General features: G+C 39.2%; 3 protein-coding genes across 3 annotated transcripts in view; all 3 read right to left on the minus strand.

Annotated features, from left to right (window-relative positions):
- Positions 1–6,946: 6,946 nt before the first annotated feature.
- Positions 6,947–7,895, minus strand: LOC127535610 (nicotinamide riboside kinase 2-like). The gene has a single exon (XM_051953965.1). The coding sequence runs from the start codon at positions 7,495–7,497 to the stop codon at positions 7,057–7,059; it is 441 nt and encodes a 146-aa protein (XP_051809925.1). The 5' UTR covers positions 7,498–7,895; the 3' UTR covers positions 6,947–7,056.
- A 1,614-nt stretch (positions 7,896–9,509) lies between these two features.
- Positions 9,510–20,822, minus strand: LOC110957009 (tetratricopeptide repeat protein 39C-like). Its single transcript, XM_022202828.2, is given in 15 exon segments — positions 9,510–10,304; positions 13,756–13,794; positions 13,894–13,998; positions 14,173–14,270; positions 14,367–14,490; positions 14,576–14,685; positions 14,757–14,864; positions 14,946–15,039; positions 15,156–15,324; positions 15,744–16,140; positions 16,247–16,361; positions 16,536–16,558; positions 16,561–16,663; positions 19,122–19,170; positions 20,363–20,822. Coding segments are annotated over 15 exon segments (1,770 nt in total). The 5' UTR covers positions 20,509–20,822; the 3' UTR covers positions 9,510–10,214.
- A 697-nt stretch (positions 20,823–21,519) lies between these two features.
- The window catches only part of LOC110957020 (laminin subunit alpha-3), a 56,361-nt gene continuing 51,625 nt past the window's right edge, over positions 21,520–26,255 (minus strand). Inside the window, 8 exon segments of the mRNA XM_022202839.2 lie at positions 21,520–22,994; positions 23,806–23,925; positions 24,338–24,431; positions 24,645–24,799; positions 25,161–25,326; positions 25,419–25,577; positions 25,727–25,907; positions 26,054–26,187. Of these exon segments, the coding sequence (XP_022058531.2) occupies positions 22,852–22,994; positions 23,806–23,925; positions 24,338–24,431; positions 24,645–24,799; positions 25,161–25,326; positions 25,419–25,577; positions 25,727–25,907; positions 26,054–26,187 (1,152 nt within the window). The 3' untranslated portion in view covers positions 21,520–22,851.

Here is a 26,255-nt window from a genome sequence, read left to right on the forward strand (position 1 = left end):
ATCTGTCTTTAGCCTCTTAATTTATTGATTTATTATCTACAATCAGTCATGTGAAATCCAGGTTTATAAATAACAGGTCCTGATGAATGTCTGTGTGTGGAAGCAGTAGCGGATCTGCCGTTTGGACATGGGAGGGCAGTCCCGCCCCCGTGATCTGATTGGCCACCCCGTTTCCCCCCCCCCCCCCAAAAAAAAAAAAAAAAAATTTCGTTGGAAATTTACATTACTGATACTCCGATTTCCGACGCTCCTGAACGCAACTTGGTTGTCCGACTGCACCTAAACGCACACATGACGTTACTTTGATGTTTTATTGTATTTCCTTTGGATTTGAAGAAGCTTTGAAGAAGCAGTTGCAGGAGCAGTTTTGTACCTTTGCGGTAAGAAGACTGTGGCTGTTTCTCAGTACCTTAACTGTCTTACTTGCATTTTCACGTACTCCTGAAACGTCATCATGGAGACTGCATCGGACCAGACCATAGATATGAATCAGTAGATAGGACACACCCATTTGAGCTGCGTACTACAGCGAGACTAAGCTAGTGGGGGCAAAGTTTCAGAGCTTTCTGTGGATGTAGAGTGTGTGAAAACGGAAATAACTAGTATGCATATCTCACTGTGCTGCATGCTATTAAACACTACGTCGTACGATTGAGGCAAGTAAACTTGGAATGACTTTTCATAGGTAAGAATAGTTTTTGGCTCTTTTTTCATTATTAAATCTTGAGTTTCCGGTCTGTGAGAGCTAACTAATTAGCCACTAGCAAAACACGAACGCGAGCTCGCAGCTTGACATCCAAATACCAGATGATTTATAGTAGCTGTAGTATAGCTGTACAAGTAGTAGTAGTATAAATAGCCTTTAGAGTCGTAGAAGTGGTATCAGCATGTGCAATAGTATTACAAGTTCTAGTAGCAGTGCCAGTAGATAGTGGCAATTTGAAATTTTAGTTTCATTTCGATTTAATTAATATGGCTCAGCAGTTACATTTTATATTATTAAGAATTCTTATTCAGTTTAACACTAGATAACGTATCTGTTCATTGAGCATTTCAGAGACATTTTTTTCTTTCAATTATCTGTATTTAAAGTGATCTTAAAATACTAGAAAAGCACTCAGAGAGTGCAGACCTCCGCCAAGGATAGAGAGGAAAATAGGAAACCCATGCAGTAAAGGATCATGAGCTGGAATTAAACCTGCATCCCTGCCACAGATCTGTTGACAAATTGTCTTCTTAGCCAGTTGAGCTATCTGGACAGCTTGCTCCAATTTGTTGGATGACATACTAACCTATGATGTTTTTGTCATATTTTGGACCACATACTAAAAGATACTAAAAAATTCAAAGTGATCCAGAATCCAGGATCCTTTTCGGATTGCCACCAAAATTAAGTCAGCTCTTCCTCTTACCATAGTCTACATCCCCTCAAAATTTCATCTGAATCTGCCCAGGCATTTTTGAGTTATCTTGCTAACAGACAGACAGACAGACACACAAACGCCGGGTGTTACATAACCTCCTTGGTGGAGGTAATAATTGAAGCAGCAGCAACATAAACAACCAAATATACAAAGGAAGTGCAGCTATTTTAATATAAAACCATGATCTTTCAGTTAGAACATGGTGAAAATGCAGCTAAAGTTAAGTTAGCGAAACTACGGATAAGCAACATTTCCTTTTACTTCCAGAAATGTTAGAGTTTGGTTCTTCTGAGTTTAATTCCAAGATTTTAAATACTCCCATTCACTGCAAATGAATATCAACTCCAAATGTCTCACTAATAATCATTTTCAGCCTTAAAAATCCACAAAACACCCTCTGTACTCGACCACACTTAGTACAGTCCAGTTCCCCCTTCTATAAATCTGCTTGGAATCTTCCACTTCCTGTTTATCAAAGTGGCCTTCTACCTGAACAGGTTTTGTTGGAGCTCATGCAGCAAACATTTTGGGTAACTGCACTTTAATATGGATGGATGACACTGAATTAGAGTCTATTTTAATGAGACTAAGTTCAGATGTGTCGCTCTGTCATTAAATGGGAAATTATTTCTCAGAATTCACAGAGAAAAAAATGAAATGTTTGCTAGGTTAGCGTCCCACATGTCCTTTGGCTCAGCTAAAGCTAACTCTCTCCAACTTCTGGATCTCTTGAGTTGCTTGTTGTTAAAATATCTTGCTAGAGGCACTGAAGCTCAGAAAGTCTGAGATGTTTGTTCAAAATAAGCTCATTCTCAAGTCTTATCTAAACTGTCCTCTTTTGTTTGAACTTTCCCTAAGCTTAGGAGTTAATGACAGAGCAGCATATCCAGACTCAGCCTTATTTATGTAGAGATTAAACTTCAGTGTCATTCATTGATGTTAAAGTGCAGTTTTTCAGATATTTGTTGCACATGCTTCCGACCAAACCAGTCCAGTTAGAAGACGATGTGAAGAGAAAGCTTTAGAGGATGAATATCACACATTTATGTTGGAAATAACTGTGCTATTATTGGACATTGTCATGCAAAAGTTGGATTTCCCTTTAATGACGTTCAAATCTTTGAGTGATTTGTTGATGTTGGTTTCTCAATGTTTTTGACACTCGGCCCCAAAGATTAAAACCTTTTACGGCTCACAAGCTGCAACAATTCACACATTATCAACTATCTTTCTGACTAAGATAAAAAGTGAAAAACTGCCTGATTCCTGCATCATGAATGTAAATCTTTTTGGTTTTTATCACAGTAAACTAAATATATTTGAGTTTATATTTTATAAACCAAAACAAGAAATGAATTACTTGAGTAAACAATCAACAGATTAATTGACAAAGAAAATGTGTTTTCCAGCATTTATGACTGAATTACTCCAACATTACAAGATACATCCAATTTAAATTAAATTTTATTGATATAACGCCAATTACAGGTCACATTGTCTCAAGATGCTTTGTTTTTATATATTTTTTGTCACATTTAAAATATGACAGAGTAAGAAATTTAAATCTCATGACTGATCCAATTTATTATTTGGTTTTTAAGAGACTAATCGACAATTAAAATAACTTTCTCCACTAAAAATAATATATTTTATTTTATTGTATTATAGGTATGTGTGGGTGTGTATGTGTGTGTACATGAATGTATATGCATGCATATTTATATATATATATATATATATATATATATATATATATATATATATATATATATACACACATTTTTTTTTCATGTTTCTTTGTTGTTGTTTTTAAGTTCACTTTTTTGTAATTGATTTCTGGGGATAAAGGGGCAGAGATAATAAGACTTATCTTCTTTCTGCTTCCTTTCATTCGTGTTTGGTGACTTGTATTTACATGAAACATTTTTTTATTTTACAAATGAATGAAATATAACAAACAAACAAACAAACATGAGGTCAAATAGAAGGAACAGTTTTAAATCCTGCAGTCCCACGATGACAAGAATAAAGTTTCTCCACAAAAACTAAATCTGTTGGTGGATTCCAAAAAAGTCCTAATAAATGATAATAAAGTGTGATACTAAAGGTTTGTGGTGCTAAAAATCTCAAATTAAAGATATCAAGTTTAACGTCTGGATGGAGGTTGATAAAAGTTGACCTCCCTTCATTTCTCTGGAGCTGACTCCATGGATTTTAGGGATGCTGGTTAAAGACCTGCTCTTCTCGTCATCTTCCTTCTCGTCGCTGTAAAAAGTTACTCCAGCCTCGCCGACTTCAACACCTCTTCATGACAAGTTCTTCTGCCTCCGACCTGGTAGAAACTCAGGAAAACTCATCGAGACTCGGATTTTCGAAAAACTCATCGGGCGGGGGAAGGTGTGGTGGGCAGTGGGGGCGTAGAGGGGGGGAGGCCGCCACCCACCTCCCCTCCTACTCTCCGCCCTGACTCCACCTTGGCTCCACCCTTGTGGTCACTTGGAAACTACGATGTCAAAGGGACGACGAATTTATTTCATTTTGTCTGCTCTGTAGCTCAGTGAGTTCAGAATATGCCCATAGAGCTGCAGGTCACTGGTTCAAGACCAGACCCTTCTTAAATTTTTTGAAAATCCTGACAAAGACAAAGAAAGAAGGAGGCCAGTGGCAGGTCTTGAACCTACTACCTTCCACTTGGCAGTCTCTCTTCTTACCCCTTGAGCTACTCGCTCAGATACTAATGCTTCTTGTTTTTGCGCATTTATCATCGATTTTTAGCCATTTTCGAGTTTTTTTTTAAATTCAAGTCTCGACTCGACCGTTTTTCTCAGGAGGTTGGACTTCAGCCTTTGTGCTGGAGGGTTGAACCCTCAGTTCCAAGACTTTCCAAAGCCTCGAGACCTCCCGAGTCCTCAGGACCTGAGCTTTCACACAGTCTGAGGCCTCAAATTTTCCAAGTCCCACAGTAGATCTCTGTTAGTTTGAACCTTTAGACAGTCTGAGGACTGAAGTTTTAAAAGTTTCTCAGTTCTCCTCTGTTAATTTGAACTTTCTGGTTAACAGAAGCCTTAAAACTTGTGACCATGAGTCTTGATTTCACATTTAGACCATCCATCTGAGTTCTTCTCAGACCTTCACCTGTGGGTTCTTTAGAAATCCTGAACAAACTTTGATTCTCTTCACTGAACAGTAAAGTTTGTGGGGATCAGAAGGTAACATTAGTTTGATCGATGCCTTCAACTACTAGTAGACTTTATCTGGAAAGCAGTTTTCTGAAATGAGCTCTTAGTAAATCTGTCCACAATCAAAACAAGAACATAGAAAGAGGAAATGTTTGAAGAAACAACTTGATGTTTTCATTTCAGACTAGAAAACGCTTTAAGACCTTTATTTGTTTTTGCTCTTCTTGATCATTTTTTTGTCTCTTGTGTTTAATTTGATCTTCTAAAATCTAACTGGTGTCTTTTAAAATGTTTTGTCTTTAGTTTGATTCTTCTTAAATATTTAGTTTTGCTCTTTTCTCACCTTTTATTCTTTTCTAATGTCTGATTTGATGTTGAAATGTTTTGTCTTTTTAATGTTTAATTGTTATTTTTTTGTTTAACCGGCTTGTTTGAAAAATTTCCTTTTCTCTCCCAATGTTTCATTTTTTAAATAAATCTTTAAGGTTTTTCTTTTTAAATGTTTTATCACCTTTCCTTTTAATGTTTAATTTTCTTTTTAAATGCTTCATTGTATTTTCTGTTTAATTCCTTTGTAAAGTTTTATTGTCCTTAAGATTTAATTTTCTAATTAAACATTACATTTAATTTTTAACTGTTCTGTCTTTTTAAAGGTTTGATAATCTAAATGTTTTGAATTTTTTAAATGTTTAGTATTTTTTGTTTGTGTTTTTTAAATGTTTATCTAAAATATTTCATCTTTAATGTTTAATATTTTGGTTGAAAAAAATGTTTAATTTCATAATTACATGTTTTGTATCTTCTCTTTATCTAATTAAATATTTTGTCTGTTAAATATAATTTAATTGTATTTAATGTTTAATTTTCTTTTTAAAAGTTTTATTGTATTCAATGTTTCTTTTGATTTGTTTTTTTTAATGTAGTTCATTTCCTTAATCTTTTTTTCTGTCAAGATTTTAACCCCAACCTTAAAAATGAAACAAAAACTTAAATCACAATAAAATACTTCTGTTGTCACAATCATGATTTAGTCAGTTATTCAGTTTGTAATTCAGCTTTATTTGTTTAGCACCTTTCACACAGATGACAAAACTAAACCAAAGAAAAATTATGCTAAAACTATTACTTAAACTCAAAAACATTTAAAAAAAAAACAAGATAATAAAATATGTTATGTCCATAGCATGGAGGGAGTTTATTGATGTCTTCTTGGGCTCACACAGTAAATCAATTAAAATAGAAACACTTGATATTCAGTCTAAGCAAACTGGACACTGAAGAGTGACAGAAGAACCAACAATATCTCCTGTTTTCTCCTTTAATGAGTCGACTCTTCTTGTGCTTTCAGACCAAAGAACTACAGACTCTTCACAACTTACTCAAACTCTTGGTACAGGACCTTACCACACGGGTCAAGAAGGTTTCCTTCTTATTTCTACTCTGAAGCTCACCTTCTCCTGCTCAAACTGCTGACAAATGTTTCTGCTGCTCCAAAGTCTGGTCTCCAGAACTTCCTAAAAACTTTCAAAGTCTCTTCTGCTGCAGGTTGCTTTGTAGAACTGGTACAGAAAACCTCACTAAACCACATGGAGGGGCCTCAAGATAGTCATCTAAATCAAACGTACAAAAACCAAACTAGCACAACCCAAACGCTAAAGTCTCCTGCAGCCTACCAGAGAAGCTCTTTAAACAGAGAATCAGGACAGGAACTCTTACCTTCTGGACAACCAACGTTGGTTCACAAACAAGAATACAGAATGTGTCTGACCAAAAACCTCTAAAGACTCACTACAGCCAAGATAAAGACACAACTCAGCTGCACCAAATCCACTAATCACTGCAAATGTTAGCACCATGTGGTAACTGTGGCTAAAGAACCACATTTACCAAGACAACTATCCAGTACAAAGCCCTAAAACACACCAAGAAACATGTTAAAGATGAATTTACTGCTGGGAGCTGCAAGCCAACACCTAAAGAACAAACTAAAGCAACGCAGCCAAACCCGGTTCAGTGAAGAGAAGCAGAGGAAATGTTTGACTGCAGACATAAAGCAGGAAGACACTGAGCTGCTCAGGTGTTCCTGATGACACCAAGCACCCACCTGGACAGCCAATAGGAACACAGCTTACTGGAAGTGCAGAGGGCTGGCTTAGTGAAGTAAATTTAGTTTAAAGTTGAAGCAGAAAGTTACCAAAGAAAGTTGAAAACCATCTTCTGATACCTGAAATCTCTGCGTTTTCACACAAAGAATGCCTGAACATGTCAAACTGGTTTCATAGTTGAACCTTCACTGTAAAAATGTCATAGTATGGTGTGTTGCTCAAAAAACATTACAACCGGCTGTCTTGGGTCACTGAGGAGTGACAGGAAAACAGGAAAAATGACATTTGTGTTGCAGGTCCATGGTCCAGATGAGGCCATCGAACAGGCCAGGGGGGGTCTGGCACCGTCTACTTCCTAGAGCACCTCCTCTTTTTGCATTCTTCATATGGGATGGAAATAAAGTAACGCTGGTTTAGCACGTCCATCAAAGGCCTGTAGGTGTGAAGCAGGAAGCCCTCCACAATGAGGATGTGAGTCTCCTCCTCCTCCTTGTGGTCGGACTTCAGGACGATCTCTGTGTCCAGGGTGTTATTAACGCCATGAGACTTCTCAAACTTCACTGGGTTCTCCAGCCATGCATAGATCCTACTCATCATGGCGTCTATGTCCAGAGAAGTGATGACATCGTACTGCTTAAAGCCATCTTCACCAACTTCAGTCTGATCTTGGTTCTTGAAGAAGTCATCCTGATGGACCACGCAGCAGTAGGGCAGGTTCTTGATCAGGCGGTTGGTGAGGGTGGTTTTCCCTCCATTGGTTACGCCGCCGATGTCAGTGATGTACTTCATGTTCTTGGATTGGTCAAAGCTCGGAAAAAGGGTCAAAAAGGTCAATAAAAACCGGGTCGGGGGTGATCAGACATGAAAGAAAGCTGAAAAAGAGAAGGTTGCGGCAAGAAACGTCAACTGCTCAGTCCTCCATGGCACTTGAGTTTAGTGAGTACGGTAAGAGCAAAAAGGGAGCTACCACTCGGACGAAGTTCTTCCACCCAGAGAGGACGTCTGTCTGCTGTCGCTACTACACATACTGCCCTAGTTTAGGTTTTAGGTGGAATATTCCTTTTAACCAGCCCCTCAGGTCTCTTTGAGGATTTTGGATGGAATACTCGGTTAAACCAATATTTTAGGTGCATGTCTGGGGATTTTCAGTGGAATGTTCCTTTAAGGTGGATGTGTGAGGACCTTGTAGGTGGAATACTTCCTGAAACCAACCTTTAAGGTCAACATTCAAAGATTTAAGGTGGAATATTCCTTTAAACCAACCTAAATGTCATGTTTTGATGATTTTTTTTTGACATAGCTATGGCATTTTTTGGACAAAATTTTTGATGTTTTTTTTTTCCCCAAAAAAACTGCTCTATAGTGTTTTTCACGGCCTACTTTACATTATATCATCAAATGGCGTGTTTTTACGACATGTTGAAAAAATGTCATTTTTTTTCGACATAGTATACTATGGCGTTTTTTTGGACAAAATTTTTGATTTTTTTTCAAAAACTGCTGCTCACTGTGAAAGATTATTGAGAGCAGCTTTTTGTGATTTCTATGCAGAACACTATGATGTTTGGTGAGCTGTGAACTATTAAATGACTTAAGAATATGGAGTATTGCTGCTGTTTATTATAGTTCTCAGGTTTATTGATAAATGCATACAGTGTTGCTTACTGTATTTTATTGTATTTGATTTAAGAAAATGGAATATTGTTACTGTTTATTATTGTTCTCAGGTTTACTATTAATTGTACAGAGTGCTACTTCCTATATTTTATTGTATTTTCAAATTCACATTACTGCACAGAACTTTTCAGATTATTTTACTACAGATCAAGGGTACAGATTGTTCACTTTGTATTGGGTAATACTCATTTTGATTTAGACTGATTAGCATACAGAACTCTATGATGTTTATGGTATACAGCTGAGAACTAGTTGCTAAAAGTACAGAATATTATTTCTTATTTTCGGTGTGATAATTGTCAGTAAACATTCTAAGAAGTGAAAATTGACAGGGTTGTATATCGTGCTGTTCTTGCACAATATTTGTCACTTAATTGCCCTCAGGATGCTGTCGTTGAGCTTACCAGTTTTACATAACAGGCAGATGCTGCAGCTGATTCACATAAACAAGGAAACAAGTCCATCATAATTTGAATGTTAACAGCCCAAAATGAAAAGGTGATACACAGCTTTCCTATTGGGTTGAGAGCCAAAAAAAACAAACAAACATGAAAATACTTTGTAAAAGCGAGAGGTCGGTAGCAGCTTTCATTTTTTTCTTACAACTTTTCAGTGGCCCCCCCAAAATATCTGTTGTACCCCCTGTGCCCCCTCACTAAAATTGATCTGGATCCACCCCTGTGTGGTATGCGGGCAAATTGAATCAGCATCATTCCTAATAAAATACTAAAGCAGAAACCAATATAGTGTTAAAATTGTGGATAAGTGGGTCAATTTAATCCTATTATTGATGCATGTGTCCAGAGTTACTAGCATTCACTTTTGTGTACAGACTAGATAACACTTAAAGCTTTAACTTGATGTTTTCAAAAAGATTAGAAAAGAGCTGCCCATTCAAAAGTACATAAAAATTAGACATAAGTATTGTGTTTGTCAAACATGCACAACCTACTATGGATTTATTTTAAATTTTTCAGGATAACTAATAAGAGAAAGCATAAGTGATGGTATTTGTTGGGCAATTGTGTATATGACTTCAGAAGAAAAGTTCTGTTTCTGAAGTGGTGTATATGTTAAATTTATGACACTTACATGCAATACTTTAAACAGAGAAAAAGTCAGTATTTATTTTTTACTATATTCTTTTTATTATCTTATAACAAATATAAAGTAGAACCAGCTTACAGCAAAGAGTAGCACTGTGCATTTAGGCCACTCAGAAGTGGACCAACGTATGTGCATTTATTAAAACTTGTATGCAAGTTAAAAACAATTTTGCTTAAAAAGGGTTGTGCTAAAAAAAAAAGAAAAAAAGAAAAGAAATCACTGTTAAATATCCAAGCCTATGAATAGCAAAATCTTTACAGCAAATGTCAACAACCAGCAGTGAGGCAGTAAAAATATCTGTCTCTCAAAGACATCTTCAGAGTTATTAAGTTAATTGCTTTGACAGTCATACTTTATGTGCCATTACTCAACTTGGCCTGACTTGTAGTCAAATCTGAGGAAAATTCGTCCCTCAGTGGAAGCAAAATGGCCGATATCTTTCAAAATGAATTTATAGATTTTCATCTGATTTAAAATGTTGAGGTTTAAAACAAACCATGTAAACAATAAAGACCAAATTTATATTGTGCATCACAGCAACGCATCAGTAAAACCTCCTACCATTCTTCCATGAAGCATTTATGTTCATATATAAATGATGCATTGGCTCAAAATCTGAAAATGAATACAAACCAATTGAAACCGAACAGTGTAAGACCAGTGTGTCTTGTGCAATTTTCAAAGACATTTCTTCCAGTAGTTTCTGAGGTGTCGATTAAACTTCACGGCTGGACTGCAGCTCTTGGAGGGGCGAGAGCTGAATGAATACGAACATGGAGTCTGTTCTCAAAGTCATAGCCGGCATAGTCCTCCTGCACAGTCCACAAAATAAGACAAAAGCAGTGAATGCAATGATTATCATTTTGTTCGTGCTCTGCCTTCTAGCAAGCTCTGCAGTCAGCACAGACAGATCAATGCACCTGCTGCCCAATCAGGTTACAGCATACCCATTAAAGAAGCAGACATCCCACTGGCGGGCTCCTCCTGTCCTCCCTGTCAGACAGTGGAGCATCTGCTCAGTCATGCAGGGATGGCTGCTAGCAAAAAGAGTGAGATCTGCACGTTGTCAGTGCCAACTGCCAATCCATTCACACAACCAAGGCAGCTGCACCGGACAGCTCCAACACTGTTCAAATTAGTGAGACTGCATCTAAACAGTGCACCTGTCACTTTTTGTACTTAAGTTGGCACAAGGTGAGGAAAGCCCTCTGGAACTAAGGACTTTTTTTGTCATTACAAAAGGTGTTCAGAGACTACTTTGACATTCTGGGGCAGACATATGGAGGTATTTCAGGTGCAAAATGTTTGAGCACCTGTAACATCGAATTTGTAGTTGTGTACATTGAATTTGTAGTTGTGTACATTGAATTTGTATGTGTATCAGCAAATCTGATTTCCCACACTCTATGAGTTGTGTACTTGTAAAATAATTTTTTGTATGTGTCAATTTTTTTTCTTTCCACAAATACAACACAAAAATACACATTCACAAATCGTAATTACAGGTGCACAAATCACATTTACAGGTGCACAAATCATATTTACAGGTGTACAAATCCTTCTCTACAAGTCACATATTTCAACACTGACACGCTCACATTTTGCACCTATTGTTGCAGCACACTAAGTGCAAAACATACTTGTGCACCTGTATTGTACGAAGTGAAGTTGAGGTGAGAATTTGAATATGTGCAAATCTGAAAGTGAACTTGTGCAATAAGTATGTGAAATAATTTACCACGAAAATACACAAATTGCTACTTACAACCACTCGAATCCTCCCCACAAGTCACACATTCTCTGTTTTCTACAGGTGCAAATCCGAAATCTACAGGTGCAAATCCGAAATGTACAGGTGCAAATCAGAAATCGTACTTCCGGTCCCGCTGAGATATTTGGTGCAAAACTACAAAACGAGCCGATCTGTGTATAAATTCTATGCTCTGAGATTGACAGACTTTTCGGCCAGTCAGGGAGACGCTTTGCCCGCCCAGCCAATCAGAGGTTTTTATTCCGTCTGAGGTCGCTTTACCGACTTCCGGGTGTGGAATTTCACGATGGAGAGAGTGTAGGGAGTTCTTGTTTTGGACGGCTGGTCTGCTCTAATCTCGATAATGCGCATTTCCCAATGACTCAAATAACTTATCCATTCCTCTTAGTATATTGAAATCAAAGCCTATACCAGTGGTTGGCGACTGGCGGCCCGCGGGCCAAAACTGGCCCGTCAGGAATAATATCTGGCCCGCCAGATGATTTTGAAAATTTGATTTGGCATGGAGCCAAGCCAGTCCGTCACCACAACACGAAAACCGCGTTGTCGGCTGCTGCCGGGCATTTCCGCGTTTGCACTACTGGTCGGACACAGTTGTAACAGCCAGATTTCACTGAGCAACAGTGTGTGCAAAACATGTGTGCGTCTCGGGAGTCATTTTTAATACATCTGTGATCAGAGACGTGTGTCCCAAGCAGCAGCGATCAGCTGTAGAAGCTCAGCTGCTCGCGGTATCGCCAGCCCCCCCGCTCGCGGAATCGGAGCGCACCTGCCCGCAGGTTGGCTCGCTGTTCGATTGTTTACAAACATTTTGGCCCGAAGCCACATCGACTTGCCGACACTCTCTCCATCGTGAAATTCCACATCCGGAAGTCGGTAAAGCGACCTCAAACGGAATAAAAACCTCTGATTGGCTGGGCGGGCAAAGCGTCTCCCTGACTGGCCGAAAAGTCTGTCAATCTCAGAGCATAGAATTTATACACAGATCGGCTCGTTTTGTAGTTTTGCACCAAATATCTCAGCGGGACCGGAAGTACGATTTCTGATTTGCACCTGTAGATTTCTGATTTGCACCTGTAGATTTCGGATTTGCGCCTGTAGAAAACAGAGAATGTGTGACTCGTGGGGAGGATTCGAGTGGTTGTAAGTAGCAATTTGTGTATTTTCGTGGTAAATTATTTCACATACTTATTGCACAAGTTCACATTCAGATTTGCACATATTCAAATTCTCACCTCAACTTCACTTCGTACAATACAGGTGCACAAGTATGTTTTGCACTTAGTGTGCTGCAACAATAGGTGCAAAATGTGAGCGTGTCAGTGTTGAAATATGTGACTTGTAGAGAAGGATTTGTACACCTGTAAATATGATTTGTGCACCTGTAAATGTGATTTGTGCACCTGTAATTACGATTTGTGAATGTGTATTTTTGTGTTGTATTTGTGGGAAGAAAAAAAAATCGACACATACAAAAAATTATTTTACAAGTACACAACTCATAGAGTGTGGGAAATCAGATTTGCTGATACACATACAAATTCAATGTACACAACTACAAATTCGATGTTACAGGTGCTCAAACATTTTGCACCTGAAATACCTCCATACAGACAGCGTAGTGTGGATGAGATGTAGTCTGCTCTGCAGGGTCATGACTACATTCTGAGGTGAGACAATCTCCTTACATAAACCAACAGGGTAGAAGGTGGTCTCCCCTGTTTTCCATTAACACATGGCACCATGACACCCAAAGGAGGATTCAAATTCAGGGGCTCCTCCATGACAGTAGTGACATGGACCTGGCAGCCAAAAAACACATCCCCCATGATTCATGAGAACATGAATGCCAGTTGTGATTGTCTCCTGAAACTGCCCATTCTTTAGGTGGACACCCTTGCACACTCTCAAAATATTTCTCTCTCTTGGAGTTTTTTTTTTTCTTGGTCAATGGATGCAGTTATTTGGACCACTCGGATACAGTCTACGTCTGTGGCCTCAGCGGCAACTACTCCAGCTTTTACAATAATCATCAAACCGCCTGCAACTTCACTTTAATGCACAGCAAACCCACTACACTCAGTTCACTGACTTAAAGGGGAGCCGAGCAACAACCTTACGCCTCTATCACTGGGTATGCTGTCACTAAATCAGGCAGTGAGTGTCTTGATCTGCCTGAGAGTGATTAACCACAATGAGCACATACTGAGTCCTTTTTTCAGGTCCTTGAGCAAAACCTTTGACCGATCGCAGAGATCAGACAAAATCCAAACACTCAACTAATTGATCTCACTGAATTTAATAAGGCAACGTTTTGATCTTTGGGATCTTCACTATGCTTTGTCAGGAGAAAACCAATAACTGAGCCTGTTGAAGGAGTTCAAATCATCAGACACATAACCAACCAACTACTCAAATGAAGACTATTATAAAGTACAGCTCATCACAAATCACAAAGCATTAAAGTCAAGCAGTAAAGAAGGCTACTGTACCTTGGCCTGAAGCATCAGCATCCGACCCTTCCCTGCAGACTGGAAAAAAAAGAATTAAAAATTTAGACTGTGACTTCTTGACCAACTCAGAGAGAGACAGCCTGTCTTTATCACACACACATAAAGACATAAACTTGCCTCTGGGGAGTTCAGCAGCACACAGCCCAGCTCATAGCAGGAGTAGGGCTGCACGTAAGAGTTGCTCAGACGACCCACCTCATCCTTCGCAGCCAGATGGAAATACTGATAAAAGAGGACAAATTCAGTCATGACACATGTAGGGGGGGAAAAAACACCATTTTTACTACAGTATTAGTGTGCTTTAAATACACGGATAGACTGCAACTATACTACACGTGCAGCTCTTAAGCAAAGTGTGTAATGCTATGCATCAAGCTAGACATGAGAGTACTGTACCTGGATGGCATCTTTGGTATTATGGAGGCATTTGTTTATGGCACCAAGAAGCAGGTTTTTCAGACCTTCACATGAAGCATCATCAACTCCCTGCAACACTACAACAACAGCAAAATAGTTTGTCTATGTCCAACAAATAGAGACACAAAACTGAATCTGTTATGATAAAAATGAGATATTTTACAGAGTGTTACCTTGTGTCATTGTCTTCAGCTTGGCAGTAGAGCAGTTGGGCAGAGCTTTCCACAGATAAAGAATCTCGATCACCGAGAGGACGCAGAGTTCTTTGGATAGACTGGGGCTCCTCAGCTTCTCAGCCTGATAAAACGTGTGTATGCTGGTTAGAAGTGCACTTTCCATCGCTAATATGCAACAGAAAATCATCTGAATGCATATAACTCACCTTCTTTGTGGAAAACAGCTCTATCTGATTATTCTTGCGCTTGAAAAGTCTTTGAACATCCTTGAAAGCAGCAATCGCTCCCTCCAAATCACCTGTGGCTCCTTGGCACGCTACACAATATAATGTGGATTAGAAGTAAATACAGACTCACAAAATGCCCTTTCTTCTGTACTGTGTTTACCTCCAGTTAAATACGCATAATAGCACTGGGACCAGCGAGATTCAGTCTTGAGACGCTCAAACGCTCTGTAGGCTTCTCCGTAGTTCAGCTCGATCATGCTGCACCAACCTAAAATGTTCAGCAATCCCAAATTATGATGCAGGCTAAAGCTGAGCAATTTGGTTAAAAATCAGAGAGCAAAGATCGTACCTATTTCGTATAAACACACGTGCTGAATCTCCCTCTGGTCAGAAGCCAGATCTAAGGCATCGCTGAAGGACGTCAAGGCACTACTGATCTGGCACTAGAAAGGGGAACTTTGTGGTGTGAGTTACAGTGAGACAATATTAAGGTTTCCCTAGTCAGGAGAATAGTTCAGATTGCAACTGACAATGAGGCTTATTCTTCTCATGTCCTTACCTCAAGGCGTTGCACTCTGCCTTTGAAAAACATGAAGAGGGAGGAGTTTGGATAGATAGACTCCCGTTGTTGAAGAATTGATTTGGCTTCGATTAGGCCTGCCTGTGTGTCTGCGCCATCCAGAGCAAAGAAGGGCTGCACTACTGTGTGGTACCACAAGAGGGCCAAGCTGTAAAGGAAGTACAGGCTGTGATAAGCAGGAATATATGGTGATTTTTCCAGTTTATGACACAAAATCATAACCATTTGTGAGGCTTGTTAAGTAACTATTCCACAAAGTGAGACTAATAGTGTTTGACAATTCGATGATCATTTTGAAAATATTTTCAACACTCTTGATTTTAATAAAGGAGTTAAACATAAATATAGTTGCCGATGTACTCCAAGAATAAAAATGATTCATTATGAAGCCAGGATTGGAAAGAATATGCTGCAAGAGCCAGAGTCTGTTATTGCAGCAGTTCACAGAGGGATATGAGAGGATTTTATATACTGTCTTAGTTCTCTTCTCTAGAAAATATGTTTTTTTTTCTTATATTCATTACAACCAGAACACAGATACACAAACACACTCACTCACGTACTCACGTAGCTAAAGGGGCCTTCATGTCCTTACTTTCGCTGGCGTATGTGAGTGCCGACAGGCCTTGGTGACGGTCTCCAGGGAAGCCGAGCAGGTTGACGATCTTCAGCAGGTGCGGTGGCACCATTGAGATACAGAGGTGGAAGAGGCCGTAGCCAAAGCTGACGGATCCTTTCAGCCGATCAAGAGCCTCAGGACTGATGCCGTCTGCCCTCTGGGATGGACTTGGCCCGGGTGAGGAGGAGCGACTGTGGTCAGAGGTGGAGGACAGAGACGGAGACGGCATCGCTTGCTGTTCAGAGGCCCTTCTTCTGCTGCCTTCTTGTAGTTGTGTGATATCGCTGTAACATTTGTTGTACATCTTCCAGGCTTTACGGAGGATCCAGCCTCCTTTGATATACGCTGTTGGGGATCGAAGCTGAGGTCAGTGAAACGTGCTATCCATGTACTTAAAAAAAAAAACATGCAGTTTTCACAGTGGACCAGCAGATGCATAAAGTTTCCTTACATGACAGCTCCTGTTTGATGAAAGACAGAACTGCAAGATAAACCTGGCAGTCTGCAATGATGATCTGCCTCTGGAGTCGGTCCACTGCAGCCAGCCCCGACCTCTGAGAGTCCGTCTGCCCACGCAAATACAATACACTTGTAGACTGACGACAAACTGGCAGGAAAGCTAACAAGCAAGCATGGACATCACAGTCCAACATAAAATGCTCATTTTCAGGCAAACTGCATTTGTTCTAAATATACCATATGAATTCCATTAGAACACGTGTTACAAAGAGGTTACTCACACTCCGCTTGATCTTGTTTTTATGGTTTCAATGACACCAGTGTTTTCGCTCTCGCACAGCCTCTCTGTAGCCTTTAGGTCCTCAAACGCCATCTGCATTTTCTCCTCTTCAAAGGTCATCATTGCATTCTACAACAGCGAAGCACTCCATTATTTACATACGTCTCCAAACTGTGAGCCACATGGTTCTTTAAGTGATGCAAATAGTCTAATCCTAGATTACATTTGCATGAACCACGAAGGACGGAATGCAGAAAAACAAAATCTTTTGTTCATGTTTTATATCAAATTGCGTAGAAGGAATCTTGTATTTTCCTTCCAAACATTCAGAATCTGCATCTAATGACCACTGAAAAACCAAAAACTGACACCATAAAAACAACAGTGATCACACAAACTGAAAACTTGCAAATGTTAAACCAGGAAACAAATGTATTCTGCGATAAAATACACTTACTTGTAAGTTTATGAGGTTCATTAAGGTACACTGGGAGGCATCTGCATTATTTTGTCTGTCCTATTTATAACAGTAAGGGTTGCCTAAATGAGAGAAACTCTCTGTGTAATGGATTCCAGTTCAACAGCACCACAAACTACTTGTTTCAAAATGATCATGCAGTTGAAGCTTAAATAGTTTGAAAAAGTCCATATTGGCCTTGACTAAAGTTTAGTATTTATGAATGAACAGATTTCTGAATGCATTAGTCCAAGCTAGCTATAGTGAGTGGGTGTGTAGAATAGACACATTAGTCAATGGAATCACAAAACACATTCATTTTGTGAATCAATTTTTGAAATTAAATTATTGACTCATTTTAACACATAGAGGGGAGTAAAACCACGAAATGGAAAATACCATTCCATTTCTTTTAGTTTTGTGTCTACTTTCAGTTTTACAATGCATTATTTCCATGCAAATTGAATCATCGCAGTTATATAGCATACAGCAATTTTAATCATTAACTTAATGGAGCATAATTATACACAGTAAAGTCTATGACTATCCCGGCATCACATTCCTGGCTTCAACCTTTCACCAGACTAAAGCAGTCAAACCGGCAAATTACACATAGAAACAAGGTCAAAGATCCCTTTGTTAGCTTGACTTCAATAACATGTTTCATTTTACTCTCTCTTGTCGTTGCACATACCGAGTTGCCTGGTAACTTTGAGTCAGGCAGGTCAGGTAAGCTTGTTTGTTGTTTTGTTTGAATTTTGCCTAAGCAAAGCTGGTTACACTTAAAGAGCTACATAAATAGGGAGGAGAATGATGAAAGATTACAATTGTGTGTCTCTTGAGTACACATCATTCTTTGCCATTGAAGGGTTGATGTCACAGGGTCACAGTAGCTTTCATAGTGGTTGAGGCACATAAATGGACACAAATGCCTTCAAGCAGTGAGTTCCTGGTTCGATTCCCCTCCTATGTGACCAAACATTTCCTGTCTCTCTGTTGTAATTTGGGTTCCACTTTTGATATTATTTTTTAAAAATCTATAAATGTGCATTTCCTACTCTAACAAAGGCCTTATGATGCTGTCAGGTGCTGGCACAGTTAAATATAACTGTCAAGTTCAAGCACAATCAACGTCCTCTTTGGTCGGTACACCTGACCTCTACAATGTAATCCAATCTAATGTGATCCAATACGCTGGCTCTTCTCTGAATTCTACTTTTATGAAGCTTCCAGTTGTTCCTGTCACTGTTGAAAAGATTATTCTGCTTTATGTTTATTATTGAGGCCATAGTTGGTGGTGCTGTTGTATTGGAATGTGTTAAGGCTTTAACACTGAATAGTCAGCTGTCATTGTACCAGCTGGAGGACAGAACTAAAAGCCAAGTTTTCTGCAGATTGCTGTGAGTTTCCAAACAAGTTTTGTTATATTTTGCACAATGACAATCACACCTCGAAGTTTATCGGTAACCAATCTAAGCACCAATGGTGTCAATATTCCACAACCATTACATTGTGCAATCACAGACTTCATACTGACGAGATATAGACAAACAACTTGTTTGGTGTCAGTTAAATACCTCTCTAATATAATCAGTCAAAACAGTGCATTATTATCTTTTTAAGGGCAGAATTTATTGCAGACTCGTATTTTCATCATACTGGATAGATTTAAAATGATTATGTATTCAAACACTATTTTTAAAATAAATGAATAATAATTCAGTTTCTTGACAAGAAAAATCCTGAGCACTTGTTTTTTTGTTCACTTCTAATTCTTGTCTCTTCTGAGTTCCAATGCACCAATTGCAGTTTCTTTGGACAAAGGCGTCAGTCAAAGGAATGTTATGTAATGTCATAACTGAGCGAAAACTGGATTAGAAAAAATAGCATATCAATGCAATCCTCAATTCAGTGTTCATCGGTCACATGTCTGCTTTAATGCCGGAAGAAAAAGGGGCAAAAAAAGAAGCTGGCTGGGTGCCTTGAAGAAACACAAGAAACTGAAGTTCCTTCAGTCTCATAATGAAACTAACTGTGTTCCACAGTCTCTTTTTTCAAAAATGTTGTGAGTCCGTGGACCACACACTGAACTAAGCGCTCGCTGTAATGGCATGTTGCTTCTGTACTTACCAGAAAACTCACAAAGCTGGCCCCGAAACTCATTAAAGGACTGTGACTTCTGAAACAGAAGAAAAAGGGAAGATAAGTGACGTGACAGTGAGGGAGGCGCTGCTAAGAAGCAACAAAAATATGACAAGCCTCTTGAATGCATCTCACTCAAATCGCTAAGAAAACACAAACAAGCTGAGGCACAACAGGACTGATTTGAAAGGAATATGGCACTTCAGATATCCCTTCACAGAGTCGGTGATTTCATTCATCCACAATCCGCAGATGTAATGCAACTTCACAGAACCACCAGGGGAACTTTAGCAAGAGATCTGGTTAACACTGCCAGTCACAAGCGCCTTCGGAGTTGCTGTGCTTGTGTCTTTCACTTCCCTCCATCTTTATGTGCTGATACAGTCAGAACAGGAGAACACCCAGTGCTAAATGCAATTAGTGGGAAAGGTGACATTTAAACTGTTCACCAGGGGTCCGGACACATGGAGATGACCTCCTGTGGCATCAACGTTCAAGTTGAAGGCAAACCCTTCCTCGAGTTAATCAGCCCCTATAATGGCATCACAGCATGACTGAGGAAGGTATACAAAATCCTGCCAACAGGAAAGTGGAATAATCTGTGGTTTATGGCTAAACCACACACATCGCATTTAACAGAGTATGCAGAGTATATAAAAGTTGTTTTCCTATCATGTTGATTATCTCACACCCTTGGAGTGGGGCGTTTAGTCCCTGTGGGATGTTAGAGGATAAGTTTAATACCTATTTGGACACTAAATTACACTCCACACATGTGCAAGATCACAAATTCCAATCTGAACCTGCACAAAGAAGCTTAAAGTCAGTTACTGGCATGGCAGGAATGACAACCTGTTAGTCAGGCGAGTGTTTTGTGTCAACATGTGCTTTAAAGCTCACTGCTTAAGCCTGTCACCATAAATAAAGATCAGCATTACTAAAATCAGTAGACTGCTCAATAACAAGTTCAGGGTGTGGATGTTTGCTCAGAGTAATTAAACTATACTGATACTGCTTGTGACCAGATTATAAGGTGCCATAGCAGACAAGCGTGATTAGGATACTGGGTTTTAATTTGGAAGCTAAACACACATAATATGCCTCTGTGTCTCCACTGGTTACACTCAAGCTGGTTGATGACAAGTTGGGAGACATTAGCTACACCTGTCATCACACCCATCACCAGTGAACTGCTCCACTGAGCGCACAAAAAACAAACTGACACAGACCTGTATGTCCTGAAGAGCTCGTCGCTCTCCTTGAAGCCATTGTTGAGCAGCATATTGATTCCTTTCAGCGCCAGCTCTGCGTCGTTAACCCACTCCATCTTCTGCTCTTCCACGCCGCCCGGCGCTGCTTCTGACGGGTCCGCCATTAAGATACCCGACACCGGAGGTGAGGAGCTGAAGGCGGCCGGCCGAGAGAAGGAGGGAGGGGACGGACGTGCGGTGCTTCTGTTTAGTTTACTTACAGTCAGGACAGTCTCAGCCAGTGGCGCAGTTCTGAACAAACGCAGACATCTCTGAATTTCTAAATGAGGAGATTAATGGGTCACATTGCTGTCTGCTAAAGAACACGGGTCTCTCCGCTGGTCGCTACCTGCCGGTTGTCTGTCGCTGTTCCGTATTCTGCCGCCCGACCGCCGGTTTGTGTTCCTGCGCAGACAGGATCTGCGCTACCTTTGCGCGCTTCCGGAATTATCACAACTTCCACTAGATTATACAACCGACACGAGGTTTGGCCTACAAACCACACATTTTCTTGAATCCCTGTAGCAATGACTCTTAAAATTAGCTGTATTTTATTAGAAGATAAAAAATGTGCTGAAATTTATTGTTTAGTTTGTCTGTGGTGTAATTTTATTGATATCTTACCATTTATTTGCCATAGTAACATCTGTAGACAAAATTTTACAGACTATCTACGAAGGCAGCACCAGAGTGGGCGTGGTCAATTCAAGGACTTCAACAGTGAAGTGAGTAGTACGAAACACGGCAATTTTATCATTTACCACTAAAAAACAGCTAAATATAAATCTAACAAATATTTATTTTATTTTAATTTCCATTTAACAGAAAATTCTGTCCCACTGCATGAGTTTTTTTAAACCGTCTGTACAGACAGTATTGCAATGATAAAGAAACGCTCAATCTCTATTTTTTCTTGATAATTTAGTAGTTTCTTTATCAAGAAAGAGTTTATTTTTTAAAAACGCACTTCTAAAACAAAAAAATTAAAAAAGTATTACTGTCAGACTGGTACAATACAATGTGTACTTTTGGTAAGCAAGTGCCTGACACTATTACCATTTTCTCAGGGCAATCAAGGGTATTTAGAAATGTACCATATTTGAATGCACTAGATTTAAATCAAAATTTCGTCTGTCTGTAAGAGGAAGCCTTTATTTCTTACAAATACATCACCTCAACCACAGAGCCACCACTGCCCCTAATATATATAATTTACCAATATTAAACATGAGACCTATTTTTTTTATTAAAATTGCAATTATATGTGTCTATTACAATCAAAAGTATACATACATGATGGTGCCGAATACAGTGGGACAGTTAAAGTAAAAAAAAAAAAAAACAGAAAAAAACCTGGGAGTGTCAAATGATCTTATGATCTTTCCTAAGATTTAGTAATAACATATTTATTGAGGGAATTAATGGAAGAGGTTAAAAAAAGTTTTACAAATATGTGGTCACAAGACAGGAATGCATGTACAAATGTGTCCAACTATAATGTTTTTTTCCTAATATCAATATATATTATCAAATCAATTTTGTCCTAAATGTACACAGCCAGAAAGTAAACATTTGCTGATGAAATTTGTACTTCAAATACATTTTGTTGTTTGTTGTATTACTTTCAATTTGACAGTAAATGGTCCCAACCATGACTGACCAGAGCTGTGAGACTAGTTCTAATGGCATCTATATGGGTTATTAGACTAATAGACACAAAATTCAGTACATGCTGTTTTCTGGTGAAACTAGCATCCTCATCCACATGCAAAAGGAATGCGACATGGGGAAAAAAAACTCAGAACAAGACACAATAACACGATATGGGAGAAAAACATGTGCGATCACTCCATGTCTCTTAAAGATGTTAAAATGCAAAATTCTACACGCTGGCAAGTGGATATGAATATAGAATAACTTGGCAACCCCTGAAATGCCACTGAATTGAGCACCGTGGGTGTAAACATAATTTCTGTAGTATAAACTTTTGCATCCAACATCAAATAAACAAACACAAAGAATTAATAATTTTGATCTTAATTACAGCACCATCACAAAAGGCATTATTTGTTTTCCTAAAGTGCTGGGTTGCCCATCATGCAGCCTCATTCAATCCCAAACACACTCCCTACCATTGGATTGTCGATAGAGAATCAGTGGACCAACACATCAGACTGTAATACAGCTTGTAGTAGACTATGCATTCATGAATTGATGTAATACATGGTTTCATGACAAAATAAATACAGAAATGTTTAAAAGAGCAGCCAACATTAAGCTGCTACCTCTATTTATCACACTCGTTCGCACACTCACTCACTCACTCACTCACGCTGAAACACACTCCTCAAAATACTCACATTCTTATAACCAAACACATTCTCTGTCTTAGTAACAGATTGCACATTGTTTGTGGTGGACGTGGTCCCAAGGTTTGTTCAATGATGATGCATGTGAGATGCTTTTGTTTAGCCTGGACACTCTTTGAGGTTGACTGGACCAAACACGCCTGACGACCTGTCGAAGGTCACCGGGTCGCTGTTGATCTTCATGTCCTGGATGCATCCCACAAAGGACGACGTGACAGGAAGCGCCTGTTGTATTAACATCTCTGCAGGAGAAACGGGGAGTTGGTGAACTGATAAATGATTGCATTTGATCAGATCTAGCTGAAGTAGTTTTCACGTATCTTGTACTGATTATAAGCGCCTTCAGTCACAGAGTGTTACACCCTAAGTGTAAGGAAAGTTTCCGCAGGTCCTTTATTCCAGCATCTGTCAGATTGTACAATGCGGCATTAAAAACGTCACTGTGTACTGTTCACTGCTGCACTTTTTTCTTCCCCCAATTTACACACGCATTCCACCTACTTATGTGCAGTAACTGATACCATCATTTGTATATAATGTTATTTGTAATTTTTGTACTGTTTTTTTTTCTTATTTATTCTTGCACTGCCTGTATACTTTTATACTTTTTCTTTTGGAGCTGCTTTAACGGTGAACTTTCCCCACTGTGGTACCAATAAAGTTTATCCTTATCCTTATCTATGAGCAAATCAAAACTTATGTGGATTCAAATCCTTCATATTTTGTACACTTTTTCTCAGTGCTTATGTTTGCTTGTTAAAAAAAAAATGGAAAGAAATCACATATTGGCTACCTTAAAATCATTTTATGAAATTTACAGTATTCTATGTTTTATGAGTAATTCATATTCATAGGTAGCATTGCTGTGATTTTTTTTTACTGTTGTAAAAATACTACAGTATCTTGACATGGCTCTTTTGACTATACTAGTATATTACTTACAGATGCAATATGACTTACTCCTCATATTGTAATATACCATATACAATACTTTCACTAATCAAACTGAAGAGATTACTTTATCATTTACAAAATGAACTGGTAAATACTCACCAGGAATGCCACCCACATACAGTGGGTCTTTGGTCAAAGTGGTAGTGGAAGATGGTGGTCCAATCTTGTAATTGTCCATTGTGTCCACGTACAGTTGTATAACATTTTTCCTTTTGATGACTAGAAGGCAAATGGACATATTTACATCAGTGCATGTCAAGTACATGAGTATATCAGGTCCTAAAGTATCTCTTTGGTCGTCATTTACATGCCATCCAAAAACTACAAGTATAATGTGTAGCTACACAGATATACAGCCCCACTCTCCTCTCACCCTTCCAGTACTTGCTGCAGCTTGAGCACTCCAGCTCACCTACAGCTCTGCTCAAACATTGTAAACTACTCTACCCTACACAATATTATGTCGTAAAATTGGACTGATTCAGCCAAACCTATTCAAACCAGACACTGGTTTTGAAGGAGAAGAATGATAAAGAAAGCCCATAGTGTTACTATTCGGACTTGTTAACAAAGTAAAAAGCTTAATTTTGGTCATGATTGAAAGTTTAAACTATTTTTAATGTACTCTTACCTGAAATTTTATGGAATATTCCATCACACAGAGAAGTTTTTGGCTTCACCGACACCATGAATTCTCCTTTTCCGTTGTTCACCCGTGCCACCACCTGGATATGGGAGGACATCCAAACATCAGGCTTTTTTCCACATTAGGTCTAGTATGAATTAAGTCTCTATGTGCCATTTTGATACTCTGCTAACAAAATCTGGGGAGTAGATCTGCTGATTTGGCTGATGTTGCTGCTTTTTTTTTTTTTTTTTACTACAAATTACCCCTGAGGTTACACAAACTAATATTGCAGACAGACATGTGGTCTCACCTCTCCCCTGAGCATATAGACGCTGAGATAGTGGCCCATCGCAGGTCCATAATGAGTCCTGCTGGAATCGCCAACATGAAGCAGGAGGCCAGACAGATTCCGTGGACGAATACTAAACAGCAGCTCAAAGGTGGAGCCCACAACAAAGGAGTCATCTGAAATACAGAAAATAGATGCCATCATGGCTGTCATCATTGCCTTGAAAAGAAAATATAGCATAATTGAGACTGTAAAAAAAAAAGTCAAAACAATGAGAGGGCAGCCATAAAGTAAGCATATCAATAACACAGGTTGTACAGTTTCTTCTGAAACTCATAAAATATATAATATGCAACCAATTTTGCAGAAAGGAAATTTGCTGGTAATTGTAGAGAAAGGGGAGAGAGCAAAATCAATTTGTAGGGCAACCGAGAGAGTTTTATTCATGCATTTCCTGTTTTATACTCATCATAATATAACAGGAAATGGAAGTGTGTGGTATAATGAGATTATTATCACAGTATCATGTGTACTCACTGATAATGACATGAGCTCCATTCCCTGAAAAATAAGCTCCTCTCTGTGTCTGTCCCTCAAAGCAGGGACCAGCACCATGATTCGTGGTTGGATTTGACATTGGCGCTCCATTCATTTTAAAACCACGCACACAGCCGGATATGCTTTGCTTCGGAAGGGCCTTGGACTGAGAGCACAAACAGAACGCAATTTTTAAAATTACATTCTGTTTTGTTGTGTTATATTTTCATGTGTGAAATATGTGTTTGTTTGTTTTACCTTCAGCTCTTTGTGCAGGGATTCTGGAGCACTGCCCAGGTACACAGGTGACACAAACTGCTGCATAGATGTCAGCTCAGCATTAGTCAGCAGACCATCCTTGGCTCTGATGCCATCTACAACCAGTCGGAATTTCTTCTTCTCCAAACTGAATATGATCTACAGACAGTATATTCAGCACATGAACAAAGTGTTGAGCTTCATTCTGCAATGTGGACTTGGTGATACAGTGGTGACAGTTATCAAAATTGCTGGTCAGTTTGGCTTTGTGTTAAATACGTGTGACTGTAGCATATTAACCCACTGACCGAGTGCCACTTTCCATCGTTGTACTTCTCTCGGTTAAATATCTCGTTCTGTTTGCCCACCGACAGTCTGATTCTGCCCTTGGACATGTACAAAGCGAGATGAGACCGCCCTCCTCTGGTTGTAGCAAAGAACAGCAGACCTTCAGGAGAGCGAGTCCTCACGTCGACAGAGAAGTGGGGTCTGTGGTGGATAAAGAAAAAAAAAATCCTATTTCCTGTGTTGACTCTGATATCGTTGACTCAGCGAAGCACACTGGGCATTTTGTAAATCTTGCATTTTTATTTTAAAGCATGCATGCATGTTAGAGAGTCAGGGCAGCTGCTCACCTGGGCTGTAGGACCTGTAGGGGCAGGCTGTAGGTCAGGCTGCTAACAGGCCCCCCCATGCGATAAGCATTTGGAACCAGCGCTGGTAACGGACACGCTGATACAGTGTCATTTACCACAGGCACTACACCAACCTGAAACAGCACAAAACAACGAGAAACCTTCAGAGTAAGCTGACTTTGGGATGATTACTTGCTCAAAG

The sequence above is a fragment of the Acanthochromis polyacanthus genome, chromosome 9 (genome assembly GCF_021347895.1).
Source record: "Acanthochromis polyacanthus isolate Apoly-LR-REF ecotype Palm Island chromosome 9, KAUST_Apoly_ChrSc, whole genome shotgun sequence".
In the NCBI taxonomy this organism is placed as follows: Eukaryota; Metazoa; Chordata; class Actinopteri; family Pomacentridae; genus Acanthochromis; species Acanthochromis polyacanthus.

Bases quoted from the DNA above. Each gene is read 5' to 3' on its own strand.
- LOC127535610 (XM_051953965.1), bottom strand. From the start codon at position 7,497: ATGAAGTACATCACTGACATCGGCGGCGTAACCAATGGAGGGAAAACC.